The 14675-nt window shown below is 39.8% G+C and overlaps 2 protein-coding genes across 13 annotated transcripts in view; one reads left to right on the top strand and one right to left on the bottom strand.

Moving 5' to 3' along the window:
* Positions 1-14675, top strand: part of Eml6 (EMAP like 6) — a 354900-nt gene that overhangs the window by 302389 nt on the left and 37836 nt on the right. For 5 of the 9 annotated variants that reach the window (XM_063273849.1, XM_063273851.1, XM_063273850.1 and 2 more), the window contains 4 exons: positions 953-1056; positions 1606-1759; positions 2196-2296; positions 3979-5680. In XM_063273849.1, coding sequence (XP_063129919.1) covers positions 953-1056; positions 1606-1759; positions 2196-2296; positions 3979-4003 — 384 coding nt within the window. In that variant the 3' untranslated portion in view covers positions 4004-5680. Of the gene's footprint in view, positions 1-952; positions 1057-1605; positions 1760-2195; positions 2297-3978; positions 5681-8767; positions 10170-14675 lie in introns of those variants that run through there. The other 4 variants (XR_010057763.1, XR_010057765.1, XR_010057762.1 and 1 more) reach the window with 2 other exon arrangements.
* Rtn4 (reticulon 4) overlaps positions 5794-14675 on the bottom strand; it is a 47610-nt gene continuing 38728 nt past the window's right edge. For 3 of the 4 annotated variants that reach the window (XM_006251608.3, XM_017599393.3, XM_006251609.5), the window contains 6 exons: positions 12907-13114; positions 10223-10361; positions 7665-7734; positions 7231-7277; positions 7015-7073; positions 5794-6758 (listed from right to left, as the gene is read on the bottom strand). In XM_006251608.3, the coding sequence (XP_006251670.2) occupies positions 6716-6758; positions 7015-7073; positions 7231-7277; positions 7665-7734; positions 10223-10361; positions 12907-13114 (566 nt within the window). In that variant the 3' untranslated portion in view covers positions 5794-6715. The remainder of the gene's footprint in view (positions 6759-7014; positions 7074-7230; positions 7278-7664; positions 7735-10222; positions 10362-12906; positions 13115-14675) is intronic. The other variant, NM_031831.2, reaches the window with a different exon arrangement.

Genomic DNA, 14675 nt, shown 5'->3' with positions numbered 1-14675 from the left:
ATACATGTACCACAGCAGGCATTTGCATGCATGTACACACATGTACATGTGGACAAATAAACAATTTTAGAAAACTTCCTAATTTCCATACCGGTATGCAGTATGGCTTCTGCATACCAGCGTGGCTGGAGAGCTCATGACTGTCTCAGCATAGCTGAGAGGCAAGATCAAGGGGTCCTACCTTCGGAGCTTGTGACTAAAAACAAAAGTTCCTTCAGCATTGAACACTGGTGAGCCTGGAGAGAGGAGTGCTTATACTCATTTTTTAAATTTATCAAAGCATCAGGCTAGGTAGGCTTCTGGATGGATACAGTATGTTCACGTCTTCTGGAGAAGGCAAAGACTGATCACAAAATATACGTGTCATGCTTGTGTGGGGAAAAGGCAAATTATAGCATGTCAGGCAGCATCTGAAGAGGCACTCAACTTAGACCTGCCTCCCTTCTAAGCAAGTGTTCTTTAGGCTGAGCTCTGCTGTGGAGGAGGGAGTTAACAACCGGGACAGGATTTCTGCTCCAAGTCATCTACACGGAAACCCTGAGGTGGGAAAGATTTAGGCTCTTTCCATGAACTCAAGAAAAACCTTGGTGACTTAGGTAGAGGCATCAGCACCATGGGGAGAGAAGGGACCTTCACTGTGGAAACAGTGGCCAATCTCCTCCAGGGGACTCCTAGAGGAGCAGGTCCTGAGCACTTGGCAGTTCACCATCCCTCAGGGAAATGGATAAAGATGCTCTGACTATGAAGTTCAGCATGAGCTGAGGGGGTATGGGTAGAAGACACCACACCCTATGGCATTTAGCATGGGCTGTGAGGAAATGGACCGTTTACTGGCTCTGTAGCCAGGAGCTGAGTTTGGGTTGAAAGAAAAGCATAACTGGGGTTTAGTGTCAGGGAAGACAGCAGAGTCTGGGACTGAGGAAGCAGATGGACTCAGTTCCTCCTCTTGCAGGTGTCAACAGGAGCCTATAAGCGCCAAGTGCATGAAGTTCCCCTGGGGAAGCAGGTAACAGAAGCCATGGTCATTGAGAAGATCACCTGGGCTTCCTGGACAAGGTAAAGGAAGAGAACGCTTCTTGAGGAAGAGGCCTCTGGGTTTGTGATGGCCAGGGTAGGAAGAGCTAAGATGAAACTGTCTTTTCTCAGTGGGGGAGGGTGCAAAGCTGCTTGATACCGGCTTAGGGCAGGACTTTATGTGATCAGTGCTTAGGGAAGGATTTTATGTGATCAGAGCTTTCTTTTTGTTTAATCATTCACACCAACCCCAAGCCACATCCAGCATGTTCAAATGTTTCCAAACCCAGCAACAATGAAGCTTCTAGTAACCTGAAGATAGAAGGTACGGGAGCTCCATCCTTGCTAACATACATATTCAGTAGAACTATAGGGAATTAAAAGAAAAAATCAAAGTTTTTTCTGGTGTGTAGGGGAGTTGGAGAAGGACAGTGCCAGGTGGTGAAAATGCAGAGCAGGGTGTGGCTGTTCTATGACAGCAGCCACATGACCAAATCACGTACAATTCCTGTCTACTTCTTACCCTAGGAGGGGACAACCACCCTAGCAAATTGTGTCCCATCTTCCTAACACCTTTTCCTCTTGGAACAGTGTTCTTGGAGATGAAGTCATTGGAATCTGGCCACGAAATGCAGACAAGGCTGATGTCAACTGTGCATGTGTAACCCATGATGGCTTGAACATTGTCACAGGGGACGACTTTGGGCTGGTGAAGCTCTTTGATTTCCCATGCACAGAAAAATTTGTGAGTCTTCCCGAGTAGCCCCTGAGCTGTCTCCAGGCCATGCTCCTATAGTCGTATAAATGACCATCAGTTATCATAGACCCAGCCCTATGGGGCTTTGGCTAGCCTCTTAATGTCGCTCTGGAGGGAGAGTCCTGGAACTCACAGATGGTGGATAGACAAAGTTGGGGAAGGAATCAGGCAAGGAAATCAGTGAAAGTGTGGTTGACAGATGCACCCAGAAAAGTAGAGGGCTGCTTACTGTTGAGACTTGAGCCTGGTTATCAGGGAAGAGAAGTCTGCAGTCTTAAGAGGAAGGGAAGCCGCAAGGCATCCTTCTCATCAAGGCCTTTCCCAGACAGAGGTGTGGGAGTTTCTGGGAGTGGAGGCAGCTGGTGGAGCAATAACCCAACAAGTTACTGGAATCAACAGCTGCCACGTTTGCTTTTCCTCACAGGCCAAGCATAAACGTTACTTTGGTCACTCTGCTCATGTGACGAATATCCGTTTCTCTTACGATGACAAGTATGTGGTCAGCACTGGAGGAGACGACTGCAGGTTGTACCGGATTAATTTGGTTGGCTCCTCGGGCTGGGTCTGCCTAGTTTGGGTGTCCTGTGCACCATGCTCTGCCAGGGACACAGGAAGGGTCTGATATAGAACAATAAAAAGGAAACTTCACGAGTTTTTAGGGGAAAAAACAAAAACTTTCTACTATATTCTATTATTGGGGCTCTCAACAAATTTTGACAGGCTTGTGTCCCCACTAGTGCTATCCTAGGATTGGCTGAGCTCAGGTCACATGAAAGCTATTCTGAACATTGCTGGGGGTGAGGAGCAAAGGGGTAAGAAGTCTGGAATGGCTAACTTCAGTAGAAACAATCACTGAGAATCAGGTTAAATCAACCTTCATCCATGTGTCCCTGAGAACCAACAGTCTGTGTTAGTGTCTTTCAGATGCACCATTATAGCCTAGCTTAATGATGCTACTAACATCTTGTTAAGCTTAAAGATGCTAATAACACAGAGCCTTTAGTGACACTAAGAAACAATGGAGGCAAACGAGTTGCCCTTCGGAACAGGAAATGATGAGGTTTAGGGCCAGTCTGTAGCCCAAGCCCAACTAGCTATTTGGACAAAGAGCCAAGGCAGCTTTTGACCTTGCGTGAAATATGCAGGCTATCTGGCATGAAGCATGGCTGAGAAGCCATTGTTTAGAAGGAAGGAACCCTTTCAACCTGACCCATAGGTCTGTAGCCTTTCATTTCTGAGGTAGGAAAGGGCTTCCTAGCATATGGAGAAGACAGGACCAGGTTATTCTATAACTCAATTTCAACATATTTGAAGGTTTTATTACATTACCAAATACTGTTTTTGTTCAATAAAAACTCGGGGGCAGCTGAAAAAGAAAAATGGGACTAGCAAGCCTGATGCCCTGAGTTCAAGCTCTGTGTTCAAATCCAAACGGTGGAGAGAACCCATCCCTGAAATTGAGCTTGCATATGTGCGTGTGCAGGCACTAAATTAATTTTAAACCATTAAAAATAAACTTTGGTATTTTAATGGTCTGAATCAAGATGTAGGAGGAGCACCTATAAAGAACACAGTGCACTGTGATGGCCTGCCTGTTGAGCTGCCTCCAGCTCACTATTGCAGGGAACTATTGCTTGGCATAGTACTGTAGTACTGCCATCAGTTCCTTTGGAATAATGAGCACCCATTCAAAACAGTACTAGCCAAACAGATGACGCTGGGAAGAGACCTAAATGAACTGGCCAGGCTGGTGCAGGAAATACAAGGTGACTTCTGTTTACAAACAAGACTTAAAAGTAACTTTACGAGGACGTGGTGTATACCATGTAAAAGGCTTCATTCAAATGCACAGGTAAACCCTCTTCGATAGTAACAGGACAGATAGTGTGAAGTTGGGCTGCCAAAAGTCCCCAGTGACTTCATTCTGCACAAATGCTCAAAGCAGCCAAAGGAATCAAAGGAGACACACATCAAAGAACTCTACAAAAACAGTAAACCAGACCAATCCTCAGACTACATAGTAAAAAACCCCGTCCCTCCCCCCAAAAAAACTTTAAAAAAAAAAAAATGGTGACCGGGAGAAAGAGCAGACTACAATGGGTGGCAATGGGTTTACACTTTGAAATCTTGAGCACTTGGCAAGGCTGTTTGGACACTTGGCAGCACTGTAGTATCTGACCACACAAAATGTTTGGTTTACCTTTCAGTGTATTTGTGTGGCGATGTCTGTAAACACCAGCGCCTCATGCACTGCGGCTGCTTCTGCCAAGCTGCTTGCAGGCAGTGCAGGGCACCTCCTCGATGCCGACTGCTGTGGGAACAAGCTTCGAACCCTAGTGATGTAGGACTCTCAAAACCTGGACTTTGCAAGTTTGGTGATGCTAAGAAGGAAGGTAAATGCCTACAATACTAAGACTTTGCTTCTGTTCTGGAGACTAAAACCTATACTTATTATAACTACACTAACGGCGAATACAGGATGAAAAGTAGCCCACTGATAAAATTTACGTCCTCAGTTACCCTAACCAATATATAGCTTTTAATTTGCATTAAGACTTTTACAAATGTGTTTTGCTATTGTGATTCTATGTATTTCAAGAATGTTCATTGGACACAATGTAAGTTGGAAGCACTTAAGTAACAGAAATACCCTTTGCCACATTTTTACTTTCAAAACCAAATGAGCCATGTATAAACAAGTTTAAAAATGTTAATTTTTTAAAGTTTCATTTGCAGTTTTGTATCCGTTAAGTGCCTTCAAAGTTCCCAGTTGTGTGGGCTGCTGCCTCACCCCCCACATGGTCTCCTTCCTTCACATGGTGCTAAAACTTCAAAAATGAGGAGGGCTATGGGATTAGCAGATTCCTTCACTATGTCCTGCTCTGGGAAAGTAGTTATAAGGGGAGCAGCAAAGACAGTTCAATTCCACAGAAAGTAGCATGGATTTTATGTTAGTGTCAGATCCTCAACGTGATCTGTCATCCCCCAAATAAAATAGCTTCTACAACAAGTAAAGAGGGAAAGCTCTGATGTGTTTGAGTGAGCTGATCTGTCTTGCTAAAAGGCTGTTTGGTTTACACCCTCTTGGGTAGGGCTGACTTGGCTCCACTTATTTCAGATGATTAATGCAGGGTAAATTCAGATTTTTAAAAACCTCTTGAATATATTCCTCACTATATTATTTGAATTTCTCCAGTCAGTTGTAGGAGAGAATGTGACTTGAAGACTATTAGCTGAAAGCCCCTCATTCAGTTCTGTTATACAGAGGGCATTCACTGGAAGAAGGCTGGTGGGAGTTGGAGTCCTGAGTGCACGCACCACTGAGTCCTTCCAGTTTGTGCACAAAAATTCTGGACCTTGAGTTCCTAGCTATCTGCAGTTGCCAATTTATAGAAAGGGTGAAATGAGCATTTCCAGCTAAAGAATAGATTATTAACATTTACCACAGAAGTGCTTCAGCATTCTAAAAGGATTAGATTACACATTAAGCTATTTTACATGCCAATCTATTAATGCCTTACATTAACCCACTAGCAGGTTGCTGGGTCCTCAGTAGAGCCCTGTGCAGCCCTGATTCTGTTTTTTGTATCTGGTGATGCTGAGTGATAACTGTGTCTGCCTATCTTGTACTACTGACTATCCATTCAGACAGATCTTACATTAAGTAACCATGTGGATGAACAACTGATTAATCAATGATATATGTACGTATATATTTGAAGAGCAATAGTGTCTGTTATAAAGACTTTGAAAGTCTTATTTGTAAAATTTATATGGTATAATTTTATGTATATTCATAAATCTTGCACTGTATTCTGTTAAAATATTGGTGCATGAGTTTATTTTCAAGGTATAAAATAATTTAAAATCTTTTGTTATGGGTCAAATAAATCTCACTATGTAAACATACTCTTGGTTTGTGAACTAAAGTCCTAAGAGAATGTTACCGTGTGTCCACTCTCTACACAACCTATAACTGTTTCTGCTGTGCAATTATGAAACCAAAACACTAAACACAAACATAAGTCTATAAGCTTTATTGATACTTTGCTTTTACAGTTCACAATGCATTCCACAGATAATTCAGTACGGCTTAAACCACAATGGTATAAGTCTTCATTTTATGATTTCTTGCATAACAATGTTTGATAACTGCAAACATTTGGAAGCATGAAATTCAGTCCATAGAATTTCAGAGTCTGTGACAAAATTAACTATACATACAGTAAGTCTTTGAAATGACATTCTATATTTTTGTTGGAGTTCTATATTTTCTTGAAAACAGGTGGTAGGTAGCACTCCTACAAATACATTTCTCTTCCTAGTTTATGTGCTTGGGACTACACTGCATAACCAATGACTCAGAGGTCAAGCACTGTGGGGCAGCTGCAAGGTTAAAGATCTAAGCTTTGTGAAACACTATATATAGATTAGGTCTATATTTACTTATATTGGCAATATAACAGTAAATTCACAATACACCTAGAACACACCATAAAGACAGAGTTTTCCACTCTGCTTTAGTAGTATGCTCTCATCTAAACATTTCATTTCAGAAAAATCTGCATCAGTTTTACACTGACCAAACACAGTACACTGTGAAAAGGGTTTTCCCTGCCCCCAGATTTGCCTTCTTTACAACTCTCTGCATACAGCTAGACTACCCTGCAGCAGATACAATGCACAGCTTTCCCCGAGTCCTTTATTCACCAGGCGCCTCATTGGGGAAGACAAGTGTGACTACAATGAGATCCATACACAGCAGCTTACAATACTTAAGATGATAAACACAGGAAGTCAAGACAGGTAATTTTTCCTCAAACAGTGCACTGCTAAAAATAAAGAGCTGAAACCGCACGGCCACCAAGGGCTCACCCCTGACCCTCCCACCCCCGTAATCAAGTGAGTGTCCCCTTTAAAGATGAACTTCTGTTTGGGGCTTTTTCAATCTGCTTTGCGCTTCAATCCAGGGATTTTTGCTTGGATTCTACAAATGAAAAGAAAAATGTCAAATTTTTTGTTTGTTTTGTTTCCTGCTTCTTTAAAAAAACAATATGCTGTTTATTATTTAGAGAATCATAAAGCTACAAAAATATAAACTAATTTTTCCACCTTGGTCTAATGTTCTGAAAATGCAAATGTAGAGTTAATGCTGGCCTTGGAAGGACACATTCTGCCATTGGTGAAAGGACACTCTGCAGGAGTGGCCTCACCTGGTTAAGGAAGCTGCAAGGCTTACTTACTTGGCCATGGCATCCTTAACACTCTTGTTTGCAAGTCCTAGATAATGATCTATCTGCACCTGAAAAGGAGGATAAAAGCATTACAAAATCACCATTGCCAGAGAATATCAAACACTACTACATACTAGAAAATTAAAGCCTTAAGACTAGCTCTTTTGTAAGTCCTTTAATAATATGAGTGAGCTGTATATTCTCCACAGTTAAGAAATAAATTACCTGATGCCGTTCATAAATAACAGGAATACTGAAGAGTGAGATCAGAGCTGAAAAAGCAAACACAAAGCTTTAAAAATAAAAAAACTGGTACCGTCTAAGAGTGAGCATCATACCTAATCAAGCCAATAGTAATCAAGGTAACCGGGCAGTACTCTTAAGGCCTGGGAAATGCTCACATCCTCCTGCATGTGCTGAGGAACAATACTTAGCTTTAAATCACATCACAGAGATTTTATAAAATATAGCTACCCCAATTTAAACTCAGAGGAAGGCAGTGTAAGCTGGAATAGTCTTTAGGAACTAACATAGCATTTCAATAAAACGGTTATTAGTAGCAGCTACTTAAAGACCTCCCAACCTCATATTTACATTTTTTCTTACAATAAAGATACAAAAATGTGTCTAAGTGCTTTTCAATCTTTTTGTAAACTTACCTAAAATCAGTAGTGTCAGACCATTGAACAAGGCACCAACATAAGTAAACACCCACATCAACACTGCAAACTGTAATCAAACAAGAGCCCATGATAAGTAAAATTAAACTTCCCTCTGAAGATTATACATCTAAATGCCAGTCTAGCAGGCATAGACCTTGAAAACCAAGTAAAGTCACTCTTTATTGTCTTCTTACTTGACCAAAAGTAGGATTTGAACAGAAAACATGGGAAGGGACACAGTTGCCCCTCTAGTTCTAGTCACTGTCTAGCTTTTCAACAATGGCAGAAAAAAGAAAGCACCACGAAATTAACCAACATGCTAAAGATACTTGAAAAAAATATACAAACTGAGTAATTCAGATATCAAAATAAGTTACGTAATAAGCAATGGAGCAGAGTTTCAGGTTCGAAAGCATTCACTGCTCAGTGTGACACATGAGGGTTACCATCAACCCAGGAAGGACATCTCAAACTTTCATACTGTTAGTTAATGGAAGTGATGTACACATTAATCAATGTAACTCATCATTATTCCTTTAACTGTCTTTATTTACCAAAAAATTGGGTGCTGGACATAACAAACTCTTTTATTCCTCTTAACTTTGTCTATTCATAATCACAGCACATAGAAACTGAAGCACAGAAAGTTTACTAAGTTGCCTGGTGTCCAAGTACAGCAATACAGGTTTCATTGTTTCTTCTAGGGACCAGAGATTATAATAATTATAATAAGTATGCTTTGTTATATAGTATATAATATACATAACACATATACTCATGTACACTCATGAATAGTTTGACAAGATTATAAAGTTTTCTTTCACTTCTAAAGCTTATGATATCACACAGCTCACTGACATGTTCAAGAGAAGCACAAAGTTGGTCTAAATTGTACTCAATACTCATAGTCAGTACTTTCGGTAATGACAAAAATGCTGGATACTTTGAGGGGCAGAGTTCTATATAAAACATTGACGATAATATATTTATTATACAGATAGGTTCTTTTCTGTCTTCTGCTTACGCTTCATGGTGCAAATGGAGTGTACCCAACGACCATTCTGTGCACTTTAACTCCCTGCTTTCCTTCACACCTGCAGGTAATACATCCCTTTCCTCCTTTCCAAAGAGAACTCCTGCACTGCTAGACCTTCTAATGCAAAGCTGCTGTGTCTGGCAACTGCTGTGGCCTACTTAGGAGGTGACAACACAGTACCACGTACCGCATCTATGGTGACCTGAAATTATGGGCATGAGTATTTTGCTTCTGTGTATGCTTAGTGCCCATAGAGGGGTTCAGATCCCGGGGAACTGGAGTTATACAGTTGTTAGCTGTCACAGGGGTCCTGGGAATTGAACTCAGATCCTCTGCAAGACCTTTTAACCACTGAGCCATCTTCCCACCCCCTATGGTGATTATTTAGGTATATGAAACAACAGTGCTAAAGAGTAAAGCTTGTAAGCGCCTCCATTAACTAAAGCTAGAATTGGAAAATTTCCACAAAACCACATAATAAACATTTTGCCGTTAATGCCCCCAAGGGTCTCTCATATAATTTTTTGTTTATTTATTGCTATAAATGGAAGCCACCACTCTTAGATCCCAGGCTGTGAACTTTCCCTACCAACTGGTTTCAATAGAAAATAAGTAAATGCACTTAGAAACATGAATGGTCTCCCTGACAATGGCTGGGGGAGAGAGTGAAGGAGAAGTATGAACTTTCCCCTTTGTCAAGGAAAGGACTAGCTTCCCTCTATTCAGCTGGGAACCCAGAGACCCACACCCAGGCAAGCTTAGGACAGTAACTGAGGGCAGGGTAGACAGAGCCAAAGACTAGGTCAGAGAGAAGGTGGACAAGAGTCCAGGACCCAACCCCCTCTAGGTGACATAACCACAAGGGAGGGGCTGAGGATTCTGCAGACAGGACATCTCCATAGCAGAGACTGAAAGCAGGAAGCTACTCTCATCTAAGAGTCCTCTGAGATCCAGGGCGTGGCAGAGCTGAAGAAGGAACAGCAGACGGCAAACCAGCACAACACTCTGCCCTGTGAAGACCACGCCAAGCAGACTCCAGTGTCACACCACAGTTACACTCATTTGGCAGAAGCTTACACCTCAGCACTCTGTTGGGCCTCCATGGGTTAGATTCACTGTTGGTGGACACAGCAAACTGAAAAACCTTCACTGCTTGAACTGTGCCTTGCCTCCTTCACTGCTAGTTCCCTACTCTTGATCTAAAGAAAATAATTTCCATGTACTCAGACACCTAACAAAAAAACAACTGAATGCTTACTATGAGTAGGTTTTGAACTCAAGGTATTCAAACACTAGTAAGCACATTTACCGCAGGTTAGGTTAAGGAGATCTCTTGGGTGCCTACAACCACCAATTCTACAAAGAGCAACACTCTAATATCCAAGTAAGAAAATGTCAGGCAATCATATTGCTAATCTTTCTGATATGTGTGTGTGTGTGTGTGTGTGTGTGTGTGTATATATATATATATATATATATATATATATATATATATATATGAAAGGTAAAATAAACTTACCTTCAGGGAATCAACTAAATCATCAACTAAGAAAAGCCGCCTCAGTTCTTTTATTGTGCTGTTCACATGACCAAGAGCAGAATTACTGTATTTCTGAACCAATTCCTCTGATATAGCAACTTCAGATTCTAAATATGCCCTAAAAAAAAAAAAAAAAAAAAAAACAGACCACAACTGACACTGATTCCCACATGTTAATCAGCAATTGCATATCAATAAAAGGAGATTAATATTCTATAACAATCTACTATAAAAGGCCTACTGTAATTATAAAAGTCCAAAGTACACTGGCTGTGCTTGCTGGCTCATGCTTATAATCCCAGCACTTAAGAGGCTAAGACAAAAGGATCGTTACTAGCTCAAAACCAACCTGCGCTACAGAAATATCTCAAACAAAATAAAACAAAGCCAAAATTCCCAAGCTAAGAAGTGTGCTTTAAAGGCATTTTAAATCTTAACTGCTATCATTTTCTTAGTAATCTAAATTTGCAAACTTAATCTTCTAAAGTTGCTTCCTCATTTAAAATGGATGTAATGAGGATTTAATGAGTAAAATGTTTAACAACCACTCTGTCTAAAAATCTCTCAGAAAATTATTTTCTGAGTCTTAATTAGGTTCTGCTACCAAAATTCCTACTCATTTCCATATTCTCTTTATGGAAAAAGTCAGAAATGTTAAATACTAGCATGTAAAATAGCTGCTAAAAGTATAGTACCAATACCAATAAGGGTATTTACTCTCTATTTTCATGTTCTCATGAAAATAAACACTGTAGTGTGCAGGAAGTGTTAAATTTAAGAAGATAATAATTCAGGGATGATCATTTGATTATTACCATGCCTAAACTAATCCTATTTTCTCACACTGTGTCCTTGGAGAAAACCCTGTCTCATACTCCTACCTTTGCAGTATGCCCAAGTGTGTCTTCAATCACTGTTGTTAAGTCTCTATTATTATTTGCACACTGAGATACTCTTATCAGTGTGCAAGCCTGTTTCTAATCTAGCTAATCTATTCCCTTCATCAACACCAGATTAGCCTATCTGAGCTTCCTAAAATAGCAGAGTCTGGGTTGAGCTCAGGTGGGTATTAGAAGATGGCTATTTTCTAGCTAAATAATCTTTCAAAACAGCATTTCAATTCTCTGGGTCAAGTTTCCGACTCCATGAAGAATCATGCCCAGTTCAAGCACTGTGTTACTCTGATTCCAACAGAGAGCACATCTAATTTTGCTCACCTTTCCACTGCTCCCTATATTAAAGCTGGAAATAAGTCATGCATCATGTTTTAACCTTAATGCCTTGGTCATCATGCTATTTTCCTAAAGCATAGGTCACTTCTTCCTCTGGTGACAACTTATACATGAACTAGCCTCACCTCAGACCCCACCCAGACATGAAGACTCATCAGCTATGAATCCTAAGTTCCCACTATAATCTACCACTCTTTTATACTCCCAAACAATGTTTTTTTCTACATTATTATATTGAATACAGACAGAATAGTTTTCCCACTTAAGCAAAAACTATTTAGAACATTTCTTTTCAATAGTGTAAGATACTGGTATACCAATGTTATTCATAAATATCAAATTAAAACAACCAAAGTTTCCCATCAACTTTTAAACCAGCAGTAAGTTATCTATGTAACTTTTTTTTTAATGTGTGTATGTGGGTCCATGTGAAGCCCATTATTTTTGGCTAGGCTGCCAGTAAGTTCCCAGGATCCACTTGTTTTTGACTTCCAATACTTGGGTTATATATAGACATTCACAGCAGTGACCAGTTGTATGTATGTGGTGCTCTGGCCACCCTGCTTCCACAAAAAGTCTTATCCACAAAGCCATCTTCTGAGCCCTGTCTACACAATTCCTAGAAATATAAAATAAAACAAAACAAAAAACTGGCTGTTCTTGTGAGAGCATCCTGCTTCAGTGCCACCTGGTAGACATTTGTATGACAATATTACACGCTGCTCATCACTGTTCCCACTTACCACAGGTGACCTCTGCAATTTCATCTGCACTAGTATAACTAGGCAACTGAAAAGCTGTTCAATGGGCCTAAACTGGCATGTTAGCTGAATTTGTAAAAGACTGTAAATGCCTTTATGAAAAAGGTATGTCTAAAAAGAAATATAAAAGAATAAAGAAACTGGTAGTCTTTTCAAAAACTCTTTAAAAATGATATATAAAACTAATACTGTGGATAAATTAGAAGTTTATAACATTTTTATGTATCTCATTACAACTGCTTTAAAATCATACTTATAAGTGGTTCATAGCATATAACTGTCATTTTAAAGCCTTAATTTGAAGTTACTAGAATTTGTATCTGCCCTTTCTGTGTAAAGCCCCGAGAAACTGAGGCAAGTGTAGGTAACACCAGATACTAGGGAAGGCAATGGAAAAAGGTATATAGTATTAGATAGTATTAAATGTAAACAGAAAAAACAGTAGAACTTCACCAGTTCTAAAAAAATCCTGTGATAACCAATCTACTAATAAATATTAATGAGCCCAGTCTTTTCTACCATTAAAAATTTCAAAGGCAGATATACTCTTGATAAATTCTCTCTAAGCAACAACAACAACAACAACAAAAAAAAATCACAGAACTATAATTCTACAGACAGGAGACAGAAGTCTCATTCACACTGTTGCCTCATTTTTCAAACATCTCACCTGAATGGGTGGCCTTCATCTGATTTCTGGATAGCCTGGATCACGCCCTTATATATCCTAAAGCTGATAGTCACCGAGAGCAGGGCCAAGGCAATGTAGGCCGTTACACTGACAATGCTGAACACTGTCAGAGACAGCAGCAGGAATAAGCTGGCACCAAACACCACTCCAGTCTTCTTAATGTCTCTCCAGTAGAGGAGGTCAACAACTAAAAATTCAAAGAAGTTTGAAATTAGAATACTGTCTTAACCATTTGGATCTAGCACATTTACATGCCCTACAAAGAGGACACAAACCTAAAACGTTAAACCCAGTATAAGCTGCCTATCAGTAAAATGCTAAGTTTGTACTTTCTCATAGTCCTTCCTTTTTTTGGGCCCACCTCCCACACCTGAGTGACCAAATCATTCTAGCTACACATTACCCTTACACTTCTTAGGCCTAGAAGAGCTCACTTAAAATCATATTGAGACATTTCTTCTTTATACTATGAATGATATTCAAATTACAGGGAAATAGTACATACTAAAAGGACTATTGAAATAGTAAGACCTAAGAACAGAAAATCAATTTTTTTTTTTTTAAAAAAATTGAGGGGCTGGTGAGATGGCTCAGTGGTTAAGAGTAGAGGTCCTGAGTTCAATTCCCAGCAACTACATGGTGGTTCACAACCATCTGTAATGGGATCTGATGCCCTCTTCTGGTGTGTCTGAAGACAGTGACAATATACTCATATACATAAAATAAGTAAATAAATCCTCATGTAAATAATTAAAAAAAAAAAGAAAAACCTAAAAAAAAAAAAAGTGAAAAATTGAAACATTAACAGCTGAACATCTAAGATTTACAGCTTGGCTTTTTGAAGCTTTCTTTTGAAAATCCTAAAATGGTATCTTAGCCTAGTACTAACAGAAGTTACCTACAGTAAAAGGCTGAGGGGAAACAGCATTGAAACATCTAAAAAACTAATTTTCTACAACAGAAGAAAAATGTCATAAAAATTGCAGGGGTCAAAAAATAAACAGACAAACAAACAATAATGGCTCCCTTCCCCAACCTTACATACTGTACAGTATTCCACAACATATGCTGTGCAGTCAACAAGTCGATTTAGCATGTCAGCTTTTGGCCATTGGAAACAAAGCTAATGCAAGGCTCAAATAACCACAGGTTTGGAGTCTTAAGATTACATACTTAACAGTGCACCAAAAGAGCTCTTTGACACCTACAAAGTATTCACCTCTCTAGAAGGGGAACAACCAGGAGTAGCAAAACAAAACAAAAACTCTGCACATCTTATGGTAAAACAAATAGGGATATACTCAAGAAGTTCTTAAATTCCTGCTAATTTTCAGATAAAAGAGGTAACACTTTAAAGTCACTTTTAAAGGGATGCTTTGGCTTTGATCCCTGGGACTCCACTCCTAAATGAGCATGGATGGCTTCCACTCATCACTGGAAGTATGTGTAAGAAAAACTACGTATTATTACAAAGGCTTAATTCCCTGAGTACACATTGTAAGCAAGTGGGCCTGGAGTGTAGCTTACCAACTGGGTATATGCCTAGCATATGCATAATCCGGGGCCAGATCTCCATTCCACGTATGCTCCATGTTTGTTGACTGTTTGCACACTACGGTTCTAAGTCTCTACCTATGATACCAAATCAGCTCTGATATGTGCAACCTGTTCCTACCAATGCATCTGAGGACTGACCAGACCTTGAAATAGCCTAATCTGTGCTGTCAAAAATGATACTGTGAATAACA

The sequence above is a fragment of the Rattus norvegicus genome, chromosome 14 (assembly GCF_036323735.1).
Source record: "Rattus norvegicus strain BN/NHsdMcwi chromosome 14, GRCr8, whole genome shotgun sequence".
Classification (NCBI taxonomy): Eukaryota; Metazoa; Chordata; class Mammalia; order Rodentia; family Muridae; genus Rattus; species Rattus norvegicus.
Note: the sequence above shows the minus strand (reverse complement) of the source record. Positions and strands in the feature narration are given on the sequence as shown.